This window comes from Peromyscus eremicus, chromosome 5, assembly GCF_949786415.1.
Source record: "Peromyscus eremicus chromosome 5, PerEre_H2_v1, whole genome shotgun sequence".
Taxonomy (NCBI): Eukaryota; Metazoa; Chordata; class Mammalia; order Rodentia; family Cricetidae; genus Peromyscus; species Peromyscus eremicus.
Genome location: NC_081420.1, coordinates 95,353,359 through 95,378,908, shown reverse-complemented (window position 1 = coordinate 95,378,908; position 25,550 = coordinate 95,353,359). Strand labels below are relative to the sequence as shown.

Here is a 25,550-nt window from a genome sequence, read left to right as displayed (position 1 = left end):
GGGTTAAGGTTTACTGAGAATAGAGAGGAGGGGAGGGAGCCCCGAGGAGGCCGGGAGCAGCGGGCAGCACCTCCAGCCCAGCTTCCATCACCTGCAGCGGCTGCGGAGCTCAGAAAGCTGCTGTGCTTTTCGGAGGAGGGAGGAGGTAGGATGCTGAGGACAATTTCTAGGACCGCTGCGAGGAGTGGGCGTGGCCTCGGCGGCGGCAGTGTGTAAGCTTGTCAGGACAGATGCTGGTGGCTTTTCAGTGAGGAACCAGCGCTTGGGGGGGGGGTGGCGAAGAGAAGGAGAGAGAGAGAGAGAGAGAGAGAGAGAGAGAGAGAGAGAGAGAGAGAGAGAGAGAGAGAGAGAGAGAGAGAGAGAGGGAGGAGGGGGGAAGGAGGAGAGAGCAGCAGCGCGTGAGAGGAGGGAGGGAGGGAGGGAGGGAGGGAGGGGGAAAGAGAGAGCTAGAGAGCTAGAGATACTGAAGACTCAGTCAGTGCTGGTGAAGGACCGAGGAGAACCTGTCTTCAGCGCCCCGAGAGCCACTCGAGATCTTTTGGGGAGCTCAAAAATTATGAATATGGGATCTGTCACTGGAGCTGTCCTCAAGACGTTACTTCTGTTGTCTACTCAAAACTGGCACAGAGTGGAAGCCGGGAATTCATGTAAGTACACAGCAAATGATTTAAAACTTGCAGGGGGGCTACGCAAAACTTTGATTCTGTTGTTTTTATGATTAATCCTTTCAACTGGAATCGCTGCGGGGGGCTAGGCGAAGCACCACAGGAGAACTGTGCAAATAGGACCGGGTTCCTCTTGGTCTGGTCAAAATATGCAAAATGTTATCTGGACTATTTTTTTTTTTTTTTTAACTAGCAGACTCTCACTCTCCTTGAATATTCATTGAGAATAGTCAACTTCTAGTACAACATTAAATTAACATCTTAATCAGGGACTAGCCCAGGCACCTTTCTTTAGGTTATTGAATTTCGTTGGGATTATTTGGCGAGCAGGAAAACAACCGGCAGACTTGATATTCTGCTGCATTAGCTGAGATTTCTGAAGTTTGCGATTTAGCAGTAGCTGGCTGCATCTCTAAAACGATGCAGGCTAATAACTGAAACATACTGCAGACTTCACGGGCAGGCAGAACTGGTGGCAGCCGAGCTCAGCACTGAAGAGCCCTGTCCTCACGGAGAAGAGCACTCCTGGATGGGCACCCAGCCCTATATCTGGTTTAAAGGAAAATGTGAAGGTGATTTTTCCCCCCCTCTTAAGTAGTGTTCTCTAGTGGTTGAATTTTCAACTTCATGTGTTTGTGATTGATTGTCTTGGTGCTGAGTTCATTGATTCAAGGAGCATTCGTTACAGCCTCCTTGCTTAATTTACATATCACCCCAAATACATCGGCTAACTCTTTCACCAGCTTGCCATTGGAGATAGGAAAAGTTTTGAAAGTTTATATTTGGCTTACATTCTCTAAATGGAAGTGTTTTCCCTTTTGCCGTGCATGATAAACAGCTCAGCAAACACAACTTCTTTTTCTTTCTTTTTCCGATTTTAAAGGCAAGCCTTACCTGCTTTACATTACAAGAAAGGGTTACAAGGCCCGTGCAGGAATGGAGGCCATTGCTGTATTACCAGCTTGAGGTCTGGGAGACAAGAAACTGGCAGCTCTCTACTGTAGAACCTCCTTTGACTTCATTGGAGAGTCCTTATGAGGGAAACACACTGGGAACTCACTTTCACGAGCCCTAGTCCATCCAGGCTACTCGGCCCGGCCACCGTGGTGATTTTGTGCTTCCATTTGCAGGAGCTCATTTAATGTCACATTTTATCTGCCACTCTGCAAAGGAGAGAACCTCACTCCTGGGGCTGCACTGTGTTTCCCATTCAATTTTAAACGGGATGTGTGGCAAGCTCTTTAAGTCAATAAAATGTGCATTGTTCCACCCAGTCAAAATCTTAGGGGTCCTGCGGTGATAGCCTTTGACTAGTATGTTAGCAAATAAACAAACAAACAAGGACCACAAGAGACCAGACCCCAGGCAAATGAAGTTCTGTGGCAAAGGTGTGATTCCTCCTGAAGCTGCACGAGTTTCGTAAAGAGGGATCACTAGAGGTCACTGTTGCGATGTGAAGCACATCACAGGCTCCCTTCCCTTGAGAAGGGCAGAGCTTCACCCTGGCCTAACGCAGTTTGTCTTTCCAATGCATTCACTGCCTGTGGTTCAGTTTGCAGTATATTAATATGAATAATTGGGTTGTGAGTGGTTGATGTTTGTCTGCTTACTTGAAACCCAATGCAAAGTGTAGCCAGAAGATCCGCATTAAAGGGTTTTCTTCCATAGTATATCTTCTTAGCCAGGGAAAAGTGAACAGCTGAGGTTTGAGGAGAGGCCAGGGTACTTGTCTGCTTGGCTCTGGCTGGGCCTCTCATTGGTGCAGTTTCAGTGTTGGATCTGGATCCATTGGGGTTGGAGTTCTCTACGAAGGCATTGGATAAACTCAGAGAGCCTAGAATTGAAATGATCAGGAATGCTTAAATATTAAAGTTGGAATTCTTGGTTAGCAGACATGCTTAAGAGTTGACTTCTCTTAAAGTGCCCAAAATTCATAGTTCAGTGGCTTCAGATAATTAAGGTGACTTTTAGTAATTTCATATTGGTATTTTGACAATGCAATTTGCAAATGTAGATTCAGAAGATTTCATTTCCTAATTTTTATATTAGTCCTCTGTTTTTACATTTTGGAGGTGTCAGGGTTCACTTGTTGCTGGGTGGGGATAGAAAGGTCATTTTTGGAAGAACAAGTATGTATTATGTGTTTAGGAACAAGGGTGCAAGTGAGCCAAAGACAGGCGACTAACTAGCACAGCATCTCAGAGTCTTAGAAGGCCTCCAATGACTCTTCTGAACCAGATTGTATATTAACAAGAGGTGAATCAATCTTAAATCCCCCTAGTAAAGTCAGGGGGAACTGAATATAAGCAAAAGAAAATTAAAGACCCATCCTCTCGTCTCTTGGGTGAATGCAAACACCTTTCTTCTTAGTTACAACTGACTCACAAGGAGAGAAATCTGTCATCCACTGAGTCAGCCTTTGGGTAACAATAAGAACATTTGCCTAGGGGACTCTGTAAACCTGGGATTAGCTGAACTCTAATTTGAATATTAATTGATCTAATTAATCAACTGGGAAATTTGCATTAGAAAGATTCCATGCAAACACAACTGCCCCTACCTCTCTCTTTCTCATATGCAGGGATATGTACACACACACACACACACACACACACACACACACACACACACCTATGTGTAAGTACAGATTACTAACCCATGTGCCTGTAGTCAGTGACTCTGACTCTGGTCAGTATCTGTGAATTTAAGAAGAAATATATTGAGTGGGTTGCATTCTTTGCTTCTGGGGTCCCATATGACATTTCCAAGCTGTGAACCAGCACCCGGGTTTTACTTTTTGTCCAGGTCAAGGTAAGTTTGCTACTACACTGAGCCATCCTTTGCATGCAAACACAGCGACAGGCATCCTTGCACATGAGCTTGCTCTCCTGGTTCTCTTTGGCTTCTTCACTTCCTTCTAAGAAAGATGTACTATAACAGGAAAGTTATTTATTTTACACTTATACTTAAGGACCCACAATTTCTGAATATAATAGTTTGGGGGGTTAATGCACCATATAAGAAGGATGGGATGTAACTAGTAAGGCTGGGAGGGGTTTTGATTTTGGTTTCATTCTTATAGCTCACATGATGGAGGACACATTGAGTCCCACTCTGAGAATCATTAACACCCACCATATAGCTCACTAATGACTTAATTAGAAGTTAGCTTCTGTCCATGTTCTTTTTTTTTCCCCTCTAATTGAAATCAGGGATCTATGTCTGATATCTACCCTGAAGGAAGTACCAAAGAATATGATAAAATCAATACCAAGAAAGGTAACTGCCTGAGTAGATGATCATTCTTACCAGGTCCAACCCAGATCCAATTGGACAGATCCTCATTATTAAAATTCAGTTTTGTAGTTCTTTCTAAAAGCTTCCTCTTGTTCTCTTCCCTCCCCCAGATGTGCATCTGTAATAAAGGAATGAAGTATCTAGAGTGTGATAACAAAGTTCTGATGGATATGATCCATGACACAGTGTGTAAATGGCTGGCCCTTGGAAGTGACTATCAGTGGGTTCTCAGGGTCACTCTCCTAGGATCATTTACACTCATCCGTTTATTGCATTCTTTCCACTTATCGCATCACCTCTGGATCATTTCTGATCCTTTTGCGCATGGCTAACATAGCTTATAAGCCAACATGGAGACCAAGCATGACTTCTGTATGACACCTAGGGCTTAATTAAAATAGTAAATACTGTTGTTGTCGTCTGAAACTGGTTTTGGAATTCACATCACATAGAAACAATTAGAGTCAGTCTGTACGTCAATGGACCTTTTTCTTTTTTCCTTGGAAATAGATCAATGGAATTGTGTAAGGTTATTGGAAAGAGGTTGTAATATTTAGCTCAGAGGTTGGCAGAGTCTGGACTATGAGTCAAATCTGGCCTCATGCCTGTCTTTGTATGGCCTATGAACTAACAGTGGGGTTTGCATCTTTACCTGAAAAAAAAAAAAAAGAAAAAGGAAAAGAGAATTCTTTGTGAGACAAAATGGCAATGTGAAATTTGAGTTCATATTTATATTAATTGATAAAAAGGTCTTACATCATTCATTAATCATGCAAATACTGAAGGAGCCGCTCATACTACTGGTAAGTATAACAGAAGGATCCTTCACTTCCATATTTTCTTTATGTTTCTCCTGAATGACTATTGCTGAGAAAACTCATTTCCAAGACTATGCAATCTCTGCATTTATTAGTAAAGTTTCACAGTGTTTTGGTTTCGAAGGGGGCATTTTTAATCTCAAGTAATTGCATTACTATGCAGTGCTTGATAAAGTCTGTGAGCAATTTCACCTCAGACTTGGGATGAAAATTCTGCTGTTACTTCACATTTTCATGAGCATAGAATATTCTATTCTATACAAATCAGAAAAGATTTGGAATCAAATTGATTATGTGAGGGAAACATTCTTGTTTGAAGAGTGTTCTTGCTTTGAAAGTAACTCAGCAGTTTTCTCAAAATGCTCAAATTGGCAAACTTTCTAGAACAAATTGAAAAATAGATTTTCATTTAAGCACAACCCACTGAGAATTCACAATAATTAAGCAAGTGCTTTCTACCTACTCATGCCAGCATAATTAATTTGTATGTAAATATCTTGTCCATTTGGAATTGTATTTACCTTTGATTTCCAGAAACTGATCATTAGGTTAATTTTATTTATATTACACTATTTACAGCACTTAAAAGAGTAAGTTAAAATGTAATAGGGTATACTATTTTTATTGTAATTTAGAAATGGCTATTTGTTAAAATTTTATTTTTTTTATAATTTATTCTTTTTTTTCTTTTGAGGCAGGGTCTCATGTAGTCCAGGTTTCCTTTGACCTTGCTATGTCTGACCTTTAACTCCTGACTCTCCAGACTCTGCTCCCAAATTCTTATATTACAGACATGTGCCATTAAGAGCAGATCACACTTTTTGTTTTGTTTTGTTTTGTTTATTTCTATTTTTGAGACAGGGAGTCATTATATAGCCCTGGATGGCCTAGAATTCACCATGTAGGTCAAGGTGGCCTGGGACTCACAGAGATCCACCTGCCTCTGCCTCTTGAATGCTAGATTAAAGGTGTTAACCACCATATCTGTCTCTTAGTAATGTCTTAACAGTTCAGCTTTAAATGATGATTCTGACTTCTCACCAAAGGGCCATTTTTTGAGTCTAAGGACATCTTAAGATGTGAGCTAGGATGGGTCTTATTAAGAATTGAGGCAACTGACTCACAACTGTCTATTGGACACAGATGCTTAGGGATAGTGACCTTGACAGTCCAAAGTGTTGAATGTGGTTTGGCATTAGAATATCAGTCTGGCTTCACAAATGCCCATTTTTCTGCTTAGAATGAAAATCTCTTTTATCTCAGATCAATCAATACTGGACCTTTAATGTTGTCAACTAATGAATCATTTGACCTTTAAATTGCCAGTTAGCCCCAGATTAGCCAAGAAATCCTTCACTCTTTATGTTGTTTGTTTGTTTGAGGGGGAGTCTCAGGTAGTCCATGCTGACTTTGAACTCTGGATCCTCCTGTCTCAAAGAGCTAAGATTACAGACATGCACCACCAGGCCCATAATCAGTGTCCTTTAAAAAACATCTTTTTCTCTCCTTTGTACTGACTGAAAGTTTGCAGAATACAAACACTAGGAAGATAAGACAACATGGCCACACAAATCCCAAGAATGCATATTCATATTCGTAGCTTATTATTTTTTGCTGAAAAAATAAAGGTTCGCATACTTTGATCTGATTTCCCCATTGCTTATGGCTTGTTATTTTCTATTTTTATTGATTCAAACATTTTGGCATCACTGACTTGTTTGATATGTATCTGGAATTATTGCTGTTTTCTTGTTAGTTAGAATGATGGAGAAGGATTAATCCTCACAGAATATGTGTTTCAGATAAGAGCCGCTTTGTGAATTCACCATGTTCTTGAGGTTGAAGGTGTTTTGCTGTTGTTGTTGGTAGAGTGAGCCCTAACTACCCAGATGACTAACACTACTGTGTTAGTGGCTCTTCTAGAAGAAATCTTTCGAATACTCTTTAACAAGCAGAGCTCCAGAACACACCTTGAATTGGAGCATCAGATGCTGCAGTTGGTTGGAGTTTGCTAATCTTAAAGAGAAAAAAAAAAGCTCAGTGCGATGTGATGGCACACCTGTAACTCCAGCACACAGAATGACGAGGCCGGAGGATCACGAGTTTCAGTACAGACCCAGTTAGAGAGTGAGATCCAGTTTGATAAAATCCAAGGGCAGAGGATGCATTTTTGTGGTAGAACACTCGACTAGCATGCTTATGACTCTAGGGTTCCACTTCTAGAACTTCCCACTGACACCACAGCAATGTAAAAAGAGAAGAAAAAGCCTTACACTAACTACATAGTGCTAAAAAAAAAAAAAAAAAAAAAAAAAAAAAGAAGGGCGCTCTAGGAGAGAGTCTGTTGTGATTTTCTGAAGTCTTTCTTTAAGGAAAACACACTCACCAATGAGTGGAATACTCTGAATTCAAGTAATTTACTCTTGAAATTAACATGGCCAGTCAAAGCCTTTGAGATCTTGAAAGAAGGTTTAAAATGTCTTCAGAAGTAATAGCTTATTTGTAATTCTAAGTTATGATAGATAGCATTTGTAAAATTTTAAAAAATCTTGGGGTGTGTGTGTATGTCTGTGTGTGTCTGTGTGTGTGTCTGTGAGTTTACGTGCACTACATGTGTGCAGGAGCCCTCAGAGGCTAGAAGAGTATACCAGATTCTCTGACATGAGCTGCCATGTGGGTACTGAGAACTGAATCCATCCATGTCCTCTGCTAGAGTAGCAAGGGCTCTTAACCTCTGAGCCACCTCTCCAGCTCTTACAGTACATTTATAAATGAGAATGATGTCAGGTAGGCTGGGTGTCATTGGGTTATATCAATTTGGGGGAGGGGAGAGGCAACTTTGATGTCAGATTTCAGCATTCAAATTTCTTCAGTGAGCTCCAAGGCTGTGGTCTGAGTTTGGATTTCAATTAAACGTTTCTGTCTTTACACATGCATTTTTACAGCTCTGTGACTTTCATGGCTGGCCTTTTTGTTTTTAATCTATAGTTGGGGTACCCCAATATGCCAGCAAGTTTTCCAAGGGTCTGGTGTTGGTAAAGACCCAAATCTGCTATTACTATACAAGAAAGCTGCTTTTGTCCTCAATCATCTTTCAAAAGGTGGAGTTTTTATAGAAATGTCTTTTACAAAGGCGTTCACATACATGACATTTAAAACTAAAGGTCAAGACATGATGGCATGTGTGCACGTCAAGTGTTTTCCTCATTACCTTCTAAGCTCCATGTGGTGACTGGAAAGAGAGTATATGCCAGGCTTTTCGTCCCTTTCCAATGGAATTTTTTTGTCATGGTTCATGGAAAAGCAGTACTTTGACAATAAAATTGGGGAAATCTCATAACAGGATGTAAAAATGAGCCTGTTTATGTTACAGTTAATGAGTCATTCCAATGTAATAATTGGAAAAGTGAGTGAAGCCTGCAAACATTTGACATTTTAAGTAGTTCAAAATTAGTAACTATAAAATTTTTTAATGCATAATTATTTAATAGTGATGGGATTTATCTAGAAGGGTTTTAAATCACAAAAGAAAAAATGGCATAATATGTATCATATCTATAGCTCTAATTACTTTTTTTTAAAGTTCCTCTCATTAGCAATTGTCTATAATAAGACATTATGTGCTTCTAAATCACAAAACATATATTTGTTTCCATGACCACCCCCCCCCCCACTGGCTATTATGGTGCTTAAAAATGGGATCATAGGTTGATACTAGTCTAGAAGTAATATAAATATATAAATTCACTTGTCTTCCTAAAGTACATTTATTGTGTAATTGCTAGATGAATTGTTATTTTATTACTTGACTTAGCAGTTTCAACCTACAGAGATTGATTTTGACTGTTCTCTGAATAACAAATATACCTATGAACTCTTAAGAACTGATTCTGAACCAGGGCTTGGTAGGTACCTGGGTGAATTGAGCAGACATTTGAATCTCTTGGTTCATGACAGAGGTCCTACCATCTTCCTGTTAGTATAAACCAATACCTACTAGACCAATAGAGGGAGTCTTGAAAAATTTGGGAAAATTAAATGTCTAGGCTAATAGCTTTGCTTTAAAACATTGCATATCCATGTATATACCCATATATATGTATATAGACATATATACATGTATAAATACACACACAAGCATATGGTCCTTAAGACTCGTCATTTAAAATCTGTTGATCATCAGGAGACAAGGAAAAAGAAAGACATTAATTTGAAAACAGTCTTTAAGAGACTTGAGTTACTGAGATAAAATTATCAAGTGTGTGTGTGTGTGTGTGTGTGTGTGTGTGTGTGTGTGTGTGTGTGTGTGTTGGAAGGCATTTAGGAAGGGATTAAGGATCGGGGATTTCAGGAAATACCCATTACCCATAGGGGGTACTTTTTGAATTAAGGTGTGTTAAGACACAGAAGAAAGTTGTGTTTCACTTGCTGTCCACACCACAGTCATCTCTAATATGGTTGTAAAACAGTGTGTGGAGATAAATATTTTACCCTGATGTGAACACTGTCCAATATGTATATGTATTAAAATATATGCTACCTTATAAACATGTACAATTTCCTTGTTGTATTGAAAAGAAACCCATCACCACTGCCCTTGTTAGTGTTAGCGTCAACTTGACTTAGCCTAGAATCATCTGGAAAGAGTTTTAATTGAGTAGTTGTCACTATCAGGTTGGTCTGTGGGCATATCATGAGGGATTGCCTTGATTATTGATTGGTATAGGAGGGCCCAGCCCACTATGAGTGGCACCATTCTATATGGGAAGGTAGTCATGGGCTGATTAAGAATATATGAGCCTGAGAAAGGCAGCAAACAGTGCTCCTCCATGGTTACTGCCTGCCAGTTCTTGTTTGAGTTTCTGCCCTGACTTCCCTAGGTGATGGCCTGGGATCTGGAAGTATAAGCCGAATAAATTCTTTCTTCCCCTGAAGTTGTTTTTGGTCAGAGTGTTGTATCACAGCAACAGAAAATAAACCAGAACAAGCCCCAACAGCCAAAGGAAAAACTGTGTAGGATTAAAATTGAGCAAAATAAGCTGCCTATGGTGGTGCCCTTGGGGGCTGAGGCAGGAGGACTGCAAGTCTGAGATCAGCCTTGGCCATATAGGAAGTTCAGAGTTCAAGGTCAGCTTGGGAAATATGGTCTCTAGTTCAATGGAAAAAAAAAAAGGGAGAGAACATAAAGTTGGGATGAGGTGCTGGTGGGAGTCTGGGATCAGTTGGAAGTGGGCAGTTGGAGTAGATAGGATCAAAGAAGCACTTTGTATACATGTATGAAATTCTCAGAGAAGAAATAAAGATATTATATTAAAAAGCCAAAAGACAATAAAGCATAATAAAACATTCACAAAACGTCTTTGGAGATCCTGTTTAAATTTACCCCGAACATAGACAACTCTATTTATCTTTTATAATTTCAAACTCCATTATTTTGTAGAATGTGGTATGGTTTTGCTAACATTTGACTCAACTTTCTATCAGCCCCTAAATTCTAGTTTTTGTCAACATGACATAGAGGGTGAAAAAAGAAATGACAGGAGAGCTTCTGGCATTACAGCCACGGGGCAAATCAAAGCATAATTTAGCTCTCAAAGATAGTGGAGTGGAGTGATGCTGGTACCCAGAGCAGGACATTACAAACAGAGCTTAGCACTTGCCACATCATTCAGTTTTATCTCTCAATTTGGGCTGATTTTAAACAAAAAGAGTCTATCTCCAAGGCAGAAAGCTGCATGGATGCTCACTGATCTTCATAGTTAAGGATTTATAATACATATTTACATTTGCCATGTTTTAGATGTTTAGGACTTAATTAAAAGAACATTGCTAAAATAAAAGCAATTCTGTCTAAATTGGTGGCGAGGGAATTCTGTGCGAGGTTATAAAGCTGCTCAATTAGGCGCTTTTGTGGCACAGCGTGTATGATTCCAGGCTTGTTTGAACTGTTGTGCTTTTGTGTGCAGACTATTTTACCACCCTGTTAAGAAAACATGATGCATGTCTAAAATGTCATGATTGCTACGTCTGGAGTATCATGAAATGTATAATCTTTCCTTTAAACCACTACCACCAAAACAAAGCACCCCCCCACAACAACAATAACAACAACAAGCACCAGATAATTCAGAAAAAAGAGTTTAAGGAAAGCAAAGAGCAAACATGAAAGATAACCCTTGGTTTTCTAAGCCCACAACATCCTTCATCACAAAATGGAAAAGAAAACATAAACTATTTCCTAATCAAATATAGTATCTATTGAAGAGAGTGGAAAGAAGTGGGCTCATAAAAATTGAGTGTAGAGTATTAAGGAACTAAAAATAAAATTTTACCTATAATAATTTGCTCTGTTTAACATGTGAAACTGAGATTAAATTCATTTTCTTTTAAACTGGTTCTCCTTGTGAAATGACCATATTTATTTGTTTGTTTTTTTTTTTTCGGGGGAGGGAGGAAGAGGCCTTTATGTGCTTGCCCGTGGAATGGCTTTTTTTTTTTTTTTTTTTAGGTAGATGTGTATTATTGCAACATAAACGAGATTAGTGAGAAGACAATGTATGTAGTGTCATTAATCACCAGAACATTCTCCAGAGAGGATGCCAGGAAGTTCTCTGTTCCTCTGAGTTAGCAGAATCGAGCCTCCTGTGATCATGTTCCTCTTTCATTTTCCTGGATGTAAGGGCGATCTGGCTGTGACATCTGTCATGTTTAGCAATTGCCAGGACTGACTTGGCTGATCTGGCTGGTGTGGCAGCTGTCCCCTCTTCCTTCCTCACGCCCCACCCCAAGCATCCCCACTTCATCCATTCCTTATTAGGCAATATTTTAAAATATTACACATTACTGCCTTTTAGGTAAGCCTGACTAAACATGTCCACATATTTGATTCATGTTAAAGCGTTCAGTTTTGCAGAAGAACAAGTCTTGCTTTATGACAATCTTCCACTGCAGCGAGGAGGTTGCTTCAATGTTCAGACCAAAGTTACCAGCACGGTAGCCTATGTGCACAGGAGCCTCCTGTCTTCCTGCTCTTGCCTGTATTTACTGCTCTCCCCCCCCCCCCCAAATCCTGCTGTCAGCACGTGTCCTCTGCCCTCCCTCTTTTAGTCCTCACTCTGTTGTTGTCTTTACTTTGGTAATTCCCCCAGAATCTCATCCCACAAATACTTCTGGAAAATTTCTTAAATGTTATTTGACTTTTTATTATTGGGGAGGGGACACACATGCCACAGCATGAGTTTGGAGGTCAGAGGGCAATTTTGTGGGGTTGGTTCTCTTCTAATTTTATGTGAATTCTGGGGATGGTCATTTCAGGTGGGCAGGCTTGCACTGAAAGTGCCTTTACCAGCTGAGCCATCCTACTGGACTCTGGAAAACTTCTTTTCCTGTATTTACAGTTGTGTGTGTGTGTGTGTGTGTGTGTGTGTGTGTGTGTGTGTGTGTATGGGTATGTATGTGTGAATATGTGTGTGTGCATGTGTGTGTATGGGTATGTATGTGTGAATATGTGTGTGTGCATGTGTGTGTATGGGTATGATGTGTGAATACGTGTATGTGTGGTGCATGTGTATATGTGTATATTTTGCACTTGTGTGGTTGCACTGCTTATGTTCCCCTTGGAGGCAGATTTTGGAACTCATCCTCCATTGCTCTTGTACCACATTCATTGAGGTAGGATCTCTAAATCAGCAGAGATCTTTGGTATGGTTAGTCTCAGTAACCAGGGTGCTCTGGACATCCATGTCTCCACCTTCTGAGGCTGGATTAGAGGCAGGCTGCTGTGCCCACTGGCATTTACATGGGTTTCTGGGTATATGAACTTTGGCCCTAGGCTCATGTGTCAAGAACTTAACCACTGAGCAATCACCTCAGCCCTGGAAATCTCTTTAAAATCAATTTCACCCCCTTCCTCTGTGGGGTCTTACCTGAGCAAACTGCCTCAACTGTCATCAGTTCCTGGCAGGAATCCCCTCTCATTCCAGTGCTGGCCTGGTCTGAGCAGGAAAGCTGGTATTGAAGACAGGCTTATTTACAAAACTGTAAAATCTCTGAAAAGTGAAGGTATTGCTTTGATAATGTTTGTAAGCATACTAGTATAGTACCTGGGCTGAAGAGAGTTCCCAGTAAATGTGGGAAAAAAAATCCATGCATGGCTTGTATTCTATTTTCTAGTTGAAACATTAGTGTCATAGGTAAATCAGAAGGATATCTGCTATTTAAATGATTAAGAAATCCACTCATATTTGGTGGACTCCTCCTCCCTTTTAGCTAACCTTTTACAATTTTGCCATTCTGTTTTCCTCTATTACATTTTTATTTTGTTAGACTGAGTCCTTTTCATGCTGTCAATAATGTTGGGTGTATTTCCCTGGGCTGACCTACTGTTTTTTTTTTTCTCTCTCTTCTCCTCTTTCTTTATCTTTATCTAAAAAATAAACAACTGTAGTTTGAGAGGCTACTGGCTCAAATCATTTTGATTAAGACTCTCAGAGGACAGGTCAACACACACACACACACACACACACACACACACACACACTGAGCATAAACTGACTGCTGAACAGCTATCCTGGGTCTGTCCACCTTGGTAAGAGCCCCTGGAGACAGTCTGTAAGTTGGAAGTTGTACACAAGGGACCTCCAGCTTTCCAGGGAGACATTTTTAGCTTTTTATCTACCTTAATTTCAATTATTCTTCATGAAAATTTAATTTCTCTTTTCTTTTAATCATTTTTATATTTTTTCCCTATTTGTTTACTTGTTTATTTATTTATTTTTTGAGACAGCGTCTCTCAATGTAGCCCTGGCTGGCCTGGTACTTTCTATGCAGCCCAGGGTGGCCTACAACTTACAGCAGTCCTTCTGTCTCTGCTTCTCCTGAGTGCCAAGAGGATAGTCACATGACAACATCCCCCGTTCTTTTTTATGGTTTTTGGTTTGAAAACTTTTCTCATATACAGAGAGTAGGGAAAAAACAAATAACACCAACAATTCAAAAACCAACGGCCTCCGACCCCTCCTTTTTTTTTTTTTTTTAACTTTTCCTTTTCCTCACTGACTTTGTCAAGAAGAAACCAGCAGCTTCCCTGATTTTATTTTGCATGAAACGTACACATGATGTTTCTTGTTGCCTGGAGCAGGTTTTGCCTGCATTGATGGGTTCTTAACTTTTAATTTCCTCTTTTAATTGCACACATGCTCATTTTTAAAATAATGATTTTCTTATAAAACCCTACCACATCTTTTCAAATTCCGTTCACGTTTCTTCCTTCTCATGGTACACATTTGTGATTTTTATTGCCAGAATTGTATAGTTCACAGCTAACCACAAGTGTTGACACATGCTGTCATTAACAATGACAGATATTCCTTTTGCGTTAGGCTCTGTGGATGCTGAGGTAGTGGAGTGTGGACTCTTCTTTTCATTTCCCTCTCACATAGGCCTGTGAGGCAGGTGATGACCCCTCTACAAAATAGAAAACCAAGACCTGGAAGGTTCCAGAGCTTATGTGTGGCTACACATCTACTGATTTCACCCCCATCCCCAGGGAATGAGTATATCATCTTCTCCTTGAACCTTGCAAATCACCTCTTCTGAGTGTTAAAGCACACCTGTGCCCTTTCTCAGGTGTAGCTAGAGTTTTCCTGCCTGGCCCACAGTCAGGAAAAATCTCTCTCACCTGCCAGACCCACAGCTGCTCAGACCCGACCAAGTAAACACAGAGACTTTTATTGCTTACAAACTGTATGGCCGTGGCAGGCTTCTTGCTAACTGTTCTTACAGCTTAAATTAATCCATTTCTATTAATCTATACCTTGCCACATGGCTCGTGGCTTACCGGGATCTTCACGTGTGGCTTGTCATGGCGGTGGCTGGCAGTGTCTCTCTCTCAGCCTTCCACTTCCCAGAATTCTTCTCCTTGTCCCGCCTATACTTCCTGCCTAGCCAATGGCCAATCAGTGATTTATTTACTGACCAATCAGCAACACACTTGACATACAGACCATCCCACAGCACTCAGGGTCTCTTTTAGGCATGACATGTTGTTCCTGTTTTAAGTATGTATTTTAGGGGATGCAGAGATGACTCAGCAGTGAAAAGTATCTGTTATTCTTCTAGAGTTTGGTTCCCAGCACCCATGTTGGGTGGATCACAGCTACCTGTAATTCCAGACAAACTGATGCCCTCTACTGGCCTCCCAAGGCACCTGCACTAATGTGCACATACCTCCCCCCCAAAACATACAGGCACCACACACACACACACACACACACAAACATACAGGCACACACACAAACATACAGGCACACACATACCTACAGGCACACACACACACACACACACAACCCTACATGCACACATACAAACATACAGGCATACACACACACACACACACACACACACACACACCACTACAGGCACACACACACAAACATACAGGCACACACACACACACACACACCCCTAGAGGCACACACACAAACATACAGGCACACACACACACACACACACACACCTAGAGGCACACACACAAACATACAGGCACACACACACACACACACCCCTACAGGCACACACACATACAGGCACTCACACCCCTACAGGAACACACACACACACACACACACACACACCCCTACAGGCACACACACACACACACACACACAGGCACTTACACACATACAGGCACATACACACACACACACACAAACAAAATAAATCTTAAAATATGTATTTTGATTTTAAATTGGTACATAATAACTAATGTGTTTCTAGGGTTGCAGCACGACATTTTGATGCACATATACAATGCATAAGATGAGCCTAACTGGGACATCACCTGAAATATGTGCCATTTCTTTGTATTACAAAGTTACAAAATTGACTTTTTTGAAATAGTCAATTAGTTGCTATCAATTATAATTACATTCTGGGGATTGCTAGTTATTATTTTCTCATTGATTTAACAAAATGCATGACAAAAGCAGCTTCGGGGGGAAGGATTTGTTCTGGCTCACCGTCTCAGAGCAGGGACGGCATAGCAGAGTTCATGGCGATGGGAGCAGTTAGCATAGCCTCTCGTGTCTTTGTGGACAGAAAGCACAGAGCTAGACCTGAACTGGAAGTGGACTGTACCTTCCAAGGTGAACTATGTCTGCTGGCGAGCTCTCAATCCCAATGCTTCCAGAGCCTTCCCAAAGAGTATCACAGCTGGGCACCAAACGTTCAGATACATGAGCCTGAGGGGGTGGTGCAGGGCATGTACATTCAAACCTTAACACATCCTATTGAACAAAATGATTCCTCAGTCAGGTACATCCACCCCCCACAGTCCCCCTGTCCTCTGCCCTCTCAGGCTCTGGTAACCACTAATATATTCTCTCCTTTAATAAGATCAACGTTTTAGTTTGCGCATGTGAGTGAGAACACGGTATTTGTCTTTCTGTGGTGTGATAAATTCCGAGATGATCCTTTTCTTTCTCTACAAACATCCTGCCACTAGTATTTTAACCGTAAACTTTCTCAACAGTTAGAGAGAAACAGTAGGTGACAGGTAGGCAATAATAAAATTTTATCCTTTGCAAAAACTTTTCTCCACACCGTCTTGCTTCCTGTTGCTCAAGATCCATCCCTGCCCTCTATCTTTCTAGTCAGTGCCTCCTAGAACAGCATATACAAGGTTGAAACTGTCCAAGGGCCAGGAAAAGCCAGCTCCTTCCTGCAATTGTGCAGTACCTGGCTGAGAACTCGGCTGGCTTCATTTCTGTCTTCCATCAAAGCCTCTCTCCTCCCCGCTGTGCAGAGGCACACTCCTTATGGCTGCGCAGCGCCTCTTCTAGTGCCGCCATGACAAAATATAACAGCTTGCATGCCTGGAGTAATAGGAATTCATGTTTTTCCACACTTCTGAACTCCAGGGTCAAGGGCAGAGGTCAGGGTTGGTTGATGGGGAGTCTTTCCTTTTGGTCTCGTGATGACTGTCTACTTCCCAAGTCTTGTAGAACATGGTAGTGTGCATGAATTTTTATGTGAGTGTGAGCATACATACATGAATATATGTGTGTGCGTGCATGTGCACGTGTGTGTGTATGTGTGTGTGTGTGTGTGTGTGTGTGTGTGTGTGTGTGAGAGAGAGAGAGAGAGAGAGAGAGAGAGAGAGAGAGAGAGAGAGAGAGAGAGAGAGGCTGAGATATTTTGTCTTTTCCTATTCTTATCTGGACATTAGTCCTGTTGGATTAGGTTCCCACCCTTAGGACATCATTTAACTATAATAATTACCTCTTCCAGTTTCTCATCATTAAATACCAACACATTGGCAATTAGGGTTTTGTACACCAATTTTGGGGGGTATACATTTCAGTCCATGGCAGAGGTTGACTCTTGCTGATCTGAAGAGAGATTTCTCAAGTCCAAAAGCATATATTTCTTTTACACATTGAGGCTTCTTTGACACATTGAAAAATGAACAAAGTCACCCTCCATTTGGATGGATCCCTCTTTAGTGGCATTGCTGAAATCACTACTACTGTGCCCATCTATTGGCCAGTTGTTATAGGTTCACTACTGTCCTGTCTCTTTCTTTTTATCAGCACCCTGTACTCTTTAGCTGCTGCTACCCATGAGCTCCAAATACCCATAAGAAGTGTGTACATTAATGATACAAAAAATGCTTTTCCATAAATTCGCAACAGTTCCATTTCTTTGAAGGAAGTCATTTCCCTTGAGCACATTATTGTATTTCCAACATTCCTTCCAACAGTCTCAGATATTCAGAGGATGGTAATTTATTGCCCTTTATTAAAATCACCTCTGTATTTACCACCATTATTCCCTTAGCTGTTACCTCAAGTATTATTTTTATCCCTTTTCAATTACATTCCTCTTTATGCTTCTGAGCTCTGGTGGTGGTGTGATTTGCTCTGAGTGTTTTGTGTATCGCACCCCGCCCCCCACCGAAGTGGATTGCACAATTTGTTTTCCCAGGTCCTTTCCCTGAACCACATAGTACAACTTCCTCTCTTTCTCTGTCTAATCTCTTCATATCTATCTACAGACAAACAAATAATAAAACCACCATCCTAATAACTTTAACTTTTCATTTATATTTTATTAGCTATTTGATAATTTTGTAAAATGTATTTGGATCATATTCATTCTCTCTTCTAACTCCTCCCAGATTTACCACCCCCTTTCCTAACAATGCAACTTTGAGTCCCCTTGTTTTATTTTTTTTTTAAAACTCACTAGGTCCAATTTGTGCTTCCCATACACTCTTGGATGTACTACCATCAATGGGAGCATGGTGGACCTACTTGAGGCTACACCCTTAAAGAAAAAAAGACTTTACTTTTCCCAGCCACTATCAATTGCCAATAGCTCCTCTTCTAGGGGTGGGTCTTTGTGCCCACCTCCCTGCCTCTACGTTGGGGTTTTGTCTGGCTTGAACTTGCACATGTTTTGTTCACGCTGTCACAATATTTGTGAGTTCATATGTACAAGTTCCCTGCTATGTCAGGAAAACACTGCTTCCTTCTTGTCATTGACCACATCTGGCTCTTAAAATCTGTCTGTACCTTCTGAAATGATCCTTGAGGAAGAGGAGGTGTGATGTAGATGTGCCACTTAGGGCTGTTTGATGTCTCTTATTTTTTGCACCCTGACCAGTTGTGGGTTGTTGTAATTTCTTTTTAATCAGTTTAAAACTTGCCTAGGTTTGAGTTTGTCAAATGTCTTCTGAGTGGTGGGAGCCAGGACAGCTGTTCATCATATATTATTTCCCTCCATGTAAACACAGCATCTGTTCCTGCCCAGTCTTTCCTGCTCTGTGTGTTCCCCTCCTCTCCTGTGAATTTCCCTTATGGCTAAACAGTCTTTTTTGTCTCATAGTAACTCATCAGATACATATGCACTTCCTCAAACATTTCTCTGTTTTAAACCAGTTGGTTGTGAATTGATTGATTTTTGAATGCTCTCAGTCTACCAATGTCATCGTCTAGTAGTAGTTTACAGCTCCTTAGGAGTAAATTCTCTAAAATCACAGTGTCTTAAGCCATTTACAAATGTTCCATGTCATCCTCTCACTTTGTCTTAGAAAAATCGGGGCTTCCTTCACCTTTGGAAGAAGAAATTTAAAGCCTCAGATAGTTCCTCCCACCTTCTCCTCTCTGCTCAGGAATATGTAACCTGTATCTTCTCCAGGATGGTCTGTTCCAGCACGAATCAGTGGTGGTGGGGAGAGATTGTCACATTTGACAGATCTCAGAAGCACATCTGTCACCCTCCAGGAAAGCCCCTCACTCATCAATTGGTCTTGTCAGTTACATGTACAGGTATCTCCCCAGCCCTGAGCAGCATCACCAATCTTCCCTACATGTGCCCTCCACAGAACTCCTGCCTGTGCCCTCAGGGGGGCTGCTCCGGATGCAGGTTTCCTGCTGTCACCTTCTGTGGAATGTCTTCTTCAGGTGGCATGAATCATCTTCTGGTGAAGAATCTCTTAACTGTGGCATCACTCCTCTCTTGGTCCTGATGTTGAATTTCCTCTGGCAGTTTAGAGTTTTCTTTCTTCAGGAAAAATATGTATTTCTTTTCATCTCTTAGAGAAAAAGGTTCAGTGTTTCAAGGGAATGATGATCAGTGCTTTCTGCTTCCCTAGGGAAATCTGGGCACATTTAATTTACCTCTATGATTTTGGGTGGATACCATTTAAGATGGGCTCCTGGAAATCAGGTCTATTTGGGTAACATCTTATGGGGCTTTGGCTGGTGTTTCTCATTAATTCCACCCCCCTTTTTTAACAAAGAAAAAGAATACAGATTTCCTAGGCACTCCATGTCTTTTCACATTTTCTTTGATTGTTGACCTCTGTGCATCAAGCCTGGCTCTCCATATAGCTGTGCCTGAGGCTGTGGATATTTCTTTCTTGCTGCACCAGCAATACACTACAGCTTAAAATATGTGCTTTATCAGACGGAACAATGGGATCATCCCTTTAATATTTCCTTTGACATGATTTCTAGCTTGTTTTTATTTTAGTTTTCACGTATGTACTGTGACATGTACAAAAAATTTTAAGGAGAAGTGATTATACAGGGAATGAATAAATTCATTGTAAAATTAATTTCTTAAAAATGTCAAAAAAATTTTAAGTGGACACCTGCAATCCTGTAGTTAAGACATTTCTTTGTAAGCATCCTTTCAAAGTTTTATAGCTATTTGTTTACAGCTAATGTGTTGAAAATAAATGTATTTAATCACATACTTCTTACGCTAGGTCAAATATCAGGTGAGGTATTTTAGCAAATAACTAATTCTACAGTGGTAGATAATTTTGGAGATGAGGTTTCATACTCCATCACCTAGGTTGATTTAAGTTTCAGTGCTTAGGTGGATTTCCAGCACCAGCATTCTGAATGCTATGTAGTGTATATTATAGGCAGGATTCTCTCCTTCCTTCCCTCCCTTCTTTCCCTCCCTCCTTCCTTCCTTCCTTCCTTCCTTCCTTCCTTCCTTCCTTCCTTCCTTCCTTCCTTCCTTCCTTCTTTCATTAAAGGATACCACTGGTGGCCAGAACCAAGTGTAGCAATTTTAGTGGAGTGGCTTTCACTGAAAGTTGGGTTCAGCGTTTTGCTTTGCATCCTATAGTTATTTTCAAAACCATCCATCCTTCCAAAAGAAAGAGCTAAAGACAGTAATTGTCGTCTATCTGGCGGCAACTACGAGTCTATTCTTATTTTTCAGTGAGCTTCTGGTGTGATGTACAGAAACAAATGCTGTTTGAGAGGTTTTGGAGAGGGGCTGATATAGCAGGTAGCCATTCCAGCTTTGATCTGGAAGTTCCAACCCCCATTGAGGCTTCCATAACTGTCACGCCTACAAGGCGGGGCCAAGGGAGGACCCTGAAGACCCAAGATCCGGATGCCCCAGCTCTCTTGGTTCCTGGACCCTGCACGCTGGAGGAAGACCGAACAGAGTTCTCCAGAGAACACTGCCGGACTGCGCCATACCTTTCTCAGACCCTGTTACCTATTCCTTCACTTGTTATCCCACAAAATAAACCTCCCTTTTAACTACGTGGAGTGGCCTTAATAATTTCACCAATAAGCTCTAGGATAGATAAGGGGACCATCCATTCATCTGTCCCCTCCCTTCCTCTCTCCCTCTTCTCGTTTATCCATCCATCCATCCATCCAACCTCTAAAATAACTACATATGAGTTTGTTGTTCTAGTCAAGGTAACAGTGTAAAATCAGAAACCTGTCCCAATCTCTGATATTCAGGAACTCAAAAAAAAAAAAAAAAAAATGGAGACGACGACGACATAAAGACATGTCTCAAGGCAACTGTGGTAAAATACAGACAGTGGTACCTCCTGCGTTATAACAGGCATGTTGTGAATGACATTCACATTTTATGGGTGACCTGTGCATTCCTTCTAATTCCTTTTTAAAATTAGAAGCTAACTGGTAACATCACTGGAGTAGATTTAGGTGAAGTTTTTATATTTTTCACCTGACTCTGGATGGTGTGAAAATTATCCTTAGGAATTACTCCCGTTGAATATGTTCCATGTTAAATGAACCCTGTAATTGCACACTTTGGAACTCTGGTTATTTTTTTTCAGTTGGCACTGAGGATTCAGAGAATTATAGCTAAGACTGAAAGAAATACTGTGTTATATCAATTCTTAGTGAAATATTTTTTTTTTGCATCCCCTAGATGTATTTGCTTTTATACAATTTACTCTTCCCAGGGCTGGGCTATTGTTCACTCAGCTTATTAAAGTGTTCCTCACTCTTGTCATTTCTGAGGCTCTTCGTGGTCTCATCTTATTCTGCTTATGCTATTCATTTATTCACTCAACAAGTACTTAGTGAGGCTCCACAGTGGGGTGTCCATTATTACATATGTCTTCAGCATGGGTAAGTTGATCACAATCTAAGGTAGGATTTTGACTCTCAGATACACGGTGCTTTTGGGATCATATTTTACACCTAAGGTTTTGTTTTCCTTTAAAACAAAAATGCAGGCCATTGTTCCGGGTGCTTCCAGGGTGCCATTGTGATTGCAGACGGTACGCTTGGTTGGCTGTATGGCTGAATCTTAACCAGCTCATCCTGGGCTCTGTGTTCAGCTTTTAAATTTCCTGGGTCTGTAGAAAAGTGTGGCACAGTGTGATCAGAGAGAGAAAAGAGAGGCAAATACAAAGCCTTTGGGGTGGTCATAGACAGGGCATCAGGTGCGGGCACTGTGGGGGCAGAACTGGTCCTTTCTTGAAGGATGAATAAAAAAGCGGGAAGGGATCAGAGAGCAAGTGACTGTCCATCATGTAAGAGCCATAAAAGCCCGGGGCATTTGCATGCACCACAGATGGTTCAGAAGGACAGGCTGTAGGAACCTCATAGCTAGAGATGAAGAAAAAAAATGCCACTAGTGCTCTGAGCATTACAAACTATTTTTAAAAAATTTATATTTATATGATGTGCTCTGTGTGTGTGTGTGTGCGTGCGCGCGCGCGTGCACATGTGAGAGCCCATTTGCTATGGTACTCGTGTTGAGGTCAGAGGACCATTTTTGGCAATCAGTTTTTTCCTTCCACCATGTGAGTCCTGGGATGGCACTTAGGGGCTTTTACTCACTGAACTATCTTGCCAGCACCTAAGCACAATATTTTACCCAGAATATCAAAGGATTTTTTCCCCCCTATGGTAAGTGTTATACACACTCAAGGGTGTGACATTAATTTTGAATTTTGTAGAACTCATGGCAATGTGAGGATAGGACTAGAAAGGGAGAGAAAGTGGACTTCCATGTGGGACCGTGAAGAACAGATACTGAGCTTATGGACTCATGTAGGAAATACAGGAAATATAGAATCCAAGAATTCATCCACAAAGAGGAGGTAATGGAAGCATTTTGTGACTGACAATTGCCACAGCTGATTGTCAGGAGAGATCCACGAGAGAGATAGGAGTGCAGATTCACTGGGTGGCATTAGCTTTGATTTTATTGTACATGTGTTTATGCCTTCCAAATTTTATAGTTTGCTTTTTGTATTTAGCTGCTTTTCTGAACAAGGGATTTTCCTTTCATTCATATTTTTTCAAACTTTCTTTTATCTATCTATCTATCTATCTATCTATCTATCTATCTATCTATCTGCCTATCTATCTATTTATCTGGTGTATTCAAATATGTATATATGTACATGCACCTGTTCAAGGTTGTGCTGAGACCTGAGGGTGTGCAGTGTCTGACTCTATCTTATTTTGCCTTCCCCCCTGAGACAGGGCCTTTCACTGAGCCTGTCACTCACCTTCTAGACTAGGCTGACTGGCTCATGAGCTCCAGGCATCTGCTTGTCTCTACCCAACCCCTGGCCTCAAAGATGGAATTAAAGACAAATACATCTGTACCTAGCATTTATATAGTTGCTAGGGAGTCAAATTGAGATCCCTCTTACCTGCTGAACTCTCTTCCTGAACAAAGAAATTCAGGAAAAAAAGGAGCATAGTTAATTATTTCAGGCTTGTATGTCCCTGGATAAATGCAGTGTTTTGGGAAGATGTTAGTAATGATGAATAAAGTCTTTCTGAAATGAAGCTCAAACAAAATTCTTTCTGACATCTCTTACTGCATTTTATCAATATTTTATTTTCTCTGGACAAGAATAAGGAATGATCCAGAATTGGAAATTTCTGGAGAATTCTTTTCCATTTTTGGGTACTATGACATTTTCTTGCTTCTCACTGATCTCTGTTTCATTTGCCATGGCTATTAAAGACAAGATACCCCTTAACAAGTAATGCTGAGTTCCTATAACTGAGTTGTCCATTGCTTCTGGCCAAGCATATTGCTTCTCAGCAAGCATATTTAGTATTTAAGTATTTGTCACCCATGTGTACAGATAAAATGGGGGAAAACAAATGTCAACCTGAATTTAAAAGATTGATTCTTATTATTTTTGGTTTTGTGTTTGTATGTGTGTCTATGTGGATATGTGTTTGAGGCTAGAGGCATCAGATTGCCCTTAAGCTGGAGGTACAGGTGGTTGGAGTTCACCTTGTGTGGGGGTTGGGGAGCTGGAGGTACAGGTGGTTGAGGGTTACCCTGTGTGAGTGCTGGGGAGCTGGAGGTATAGGTTGTTGAGGGTTGTGGGTTCTGGGGAGCTTGAGGTACAGGTGTTTGAGAGTTGTGAGTGCTGAGGAGCTGGAGGTACAGGTAGTTGAGGGTTGTGGGTGCTAGGGAGCTGGAGGTACAGGTAGTTGAGGGTTGTGGGTACTGGGGAGCTGGAGGTACAGGTAGTTGAGGGTTGTGGTTGCTGGGGAGCTGGAGGTACAGGTGGTTGAGAGTTGTGGGTGCTGGGGAGCTGGAGGTACAGGTGGCTGAGGGTCACCCTGTGTGGGTGCTAGAGACACAACTGAAATCTTTATCAAGAGCAGTATTGGCTCTTAACCACGGAGTCATTACCCCAGCCCTCAATTTGAATTCAAAACAGGCTTTTGAATTGGATTCAGTTCATTTAAACAGACATTCCAAGTGTGTTCCATGTTGAAGTGTATTCTAGAAAGCAGGAGCAGAATGCTGTATAGATGCTGCTCCCTGACAAAAGAGTCAGGAAAGGGTAGTGCAATGGTTCACCATCACGCACGGTCCTAACTTGCCTTTTTTGAAACTACACATCATTTTGAATCCATTTATTTGACTACATCTGGGGATCCAGCAGCCATCAGTGGGTGCTTCTGAATTATTGACCACACCTGATACCCTAAGCGTTGAGAAAAGACAAGATAATTACCCCTCCAGAGAGCTTTAGTTCTCCAGTGTGCTTCACATCCTTCCGTGCTCTTGTGAGATTTAAAATGCAGTGGCAGGGAACATTCGAGGTTTCCTGTGGCTCTCCAATGGCAACTGTTACATTTTTAAAACTTGCCCCTGGACATATCCCGCTATGAAGATAAACCTGGGAGGTTCCCCCCCCCTCAACAAAGTTGTGAAGAAAGGAACTTTACTAATTTATAAGTGGACTTGGAAGACTGATGAAAAGTATGAAGGGAGATCACTTGTAAAAAAATAAAAAAGGCCTGAGCATTTCAAGTATTGTAAGTTCATGTGTAGACAGAAAACCAGGTTTCCTGAAAGCCATTTTAATTAATGTTCCTAGGACTGGGATATAGCTCAGTGGTAGAGCCATTTGCCTAACATGCTCAAGGCTCTGGGTTCAATTCCCAGGTCCTACACACACACACACACACACACACACACACACACACACACACACACACAAATTAAGGACACCATTTGGGTAGCTTTTCTTGCTTATTTAGATTTTAGTATTTGTAAAATATTATTTTTATTCATATTTTGCTTAAAAACTGTAAACTATGCTAAATTCTGTTAGAAGTCTGAAGCTACTAATATAAATCCCTTGCAAAATGAAATTTTTGAGATATTCCCTGAACCAAAGTGGTTTGTTTTTATTCAATTACTGTAATATGCTTAATTTATTTGTTCCACCTCTAAAAAGTTTAAAAAGGAATTGTCTTTCCAGATGTGCATATTATGAACTGATTTACAGTAAAAATTGAATTCCTAATGTCGAGGATTAAGATAGTAATTTTATTTGATTTACTTGAATCCAATCTACCATTTAAATTTTCCCCAAGCTCTTTGAAATATATATTCCCAGGCTGCGAAACAACTCATTATGTTTTAAATTTGTCAACATTACTAGGCAAGAAGCCTAGGAGTTTCTAATGTATAGTAGGTA

At 40.9% G+C, this 25,550-nt stretch overlaps 1 protein-coding gene across 6 annotated transcripts in view; it reads left to right on the top strand.

The window, feature by feature from the left end:
* The first annotated feature begins 556 nt into the window (after positions 1 to 556).
* The window catches only part of Cntnap4 (contactin associated protein family member 4), a 279,704-nt gene continuing 254,710 nt past the window's right edge, over positions 557 to 25,550 (top strand). For 5 of the 6 annotated variants that reach the window (XM_059262550.1, XM_059262553.1, XM_059262554.1 and 2 more), the window contains exon 1: positions 563 to 647. In XM_059262550.1, coding sequence (XP_059118533.1) covers positions 563 to 647 — 85 coding nt within the window. Of the gene's footprint in view, positions 648 to 25,550 lie in introns of all 6 variants that reach the window. The other variant, XM_059262549.1, reaches the window with a different exon arrangement.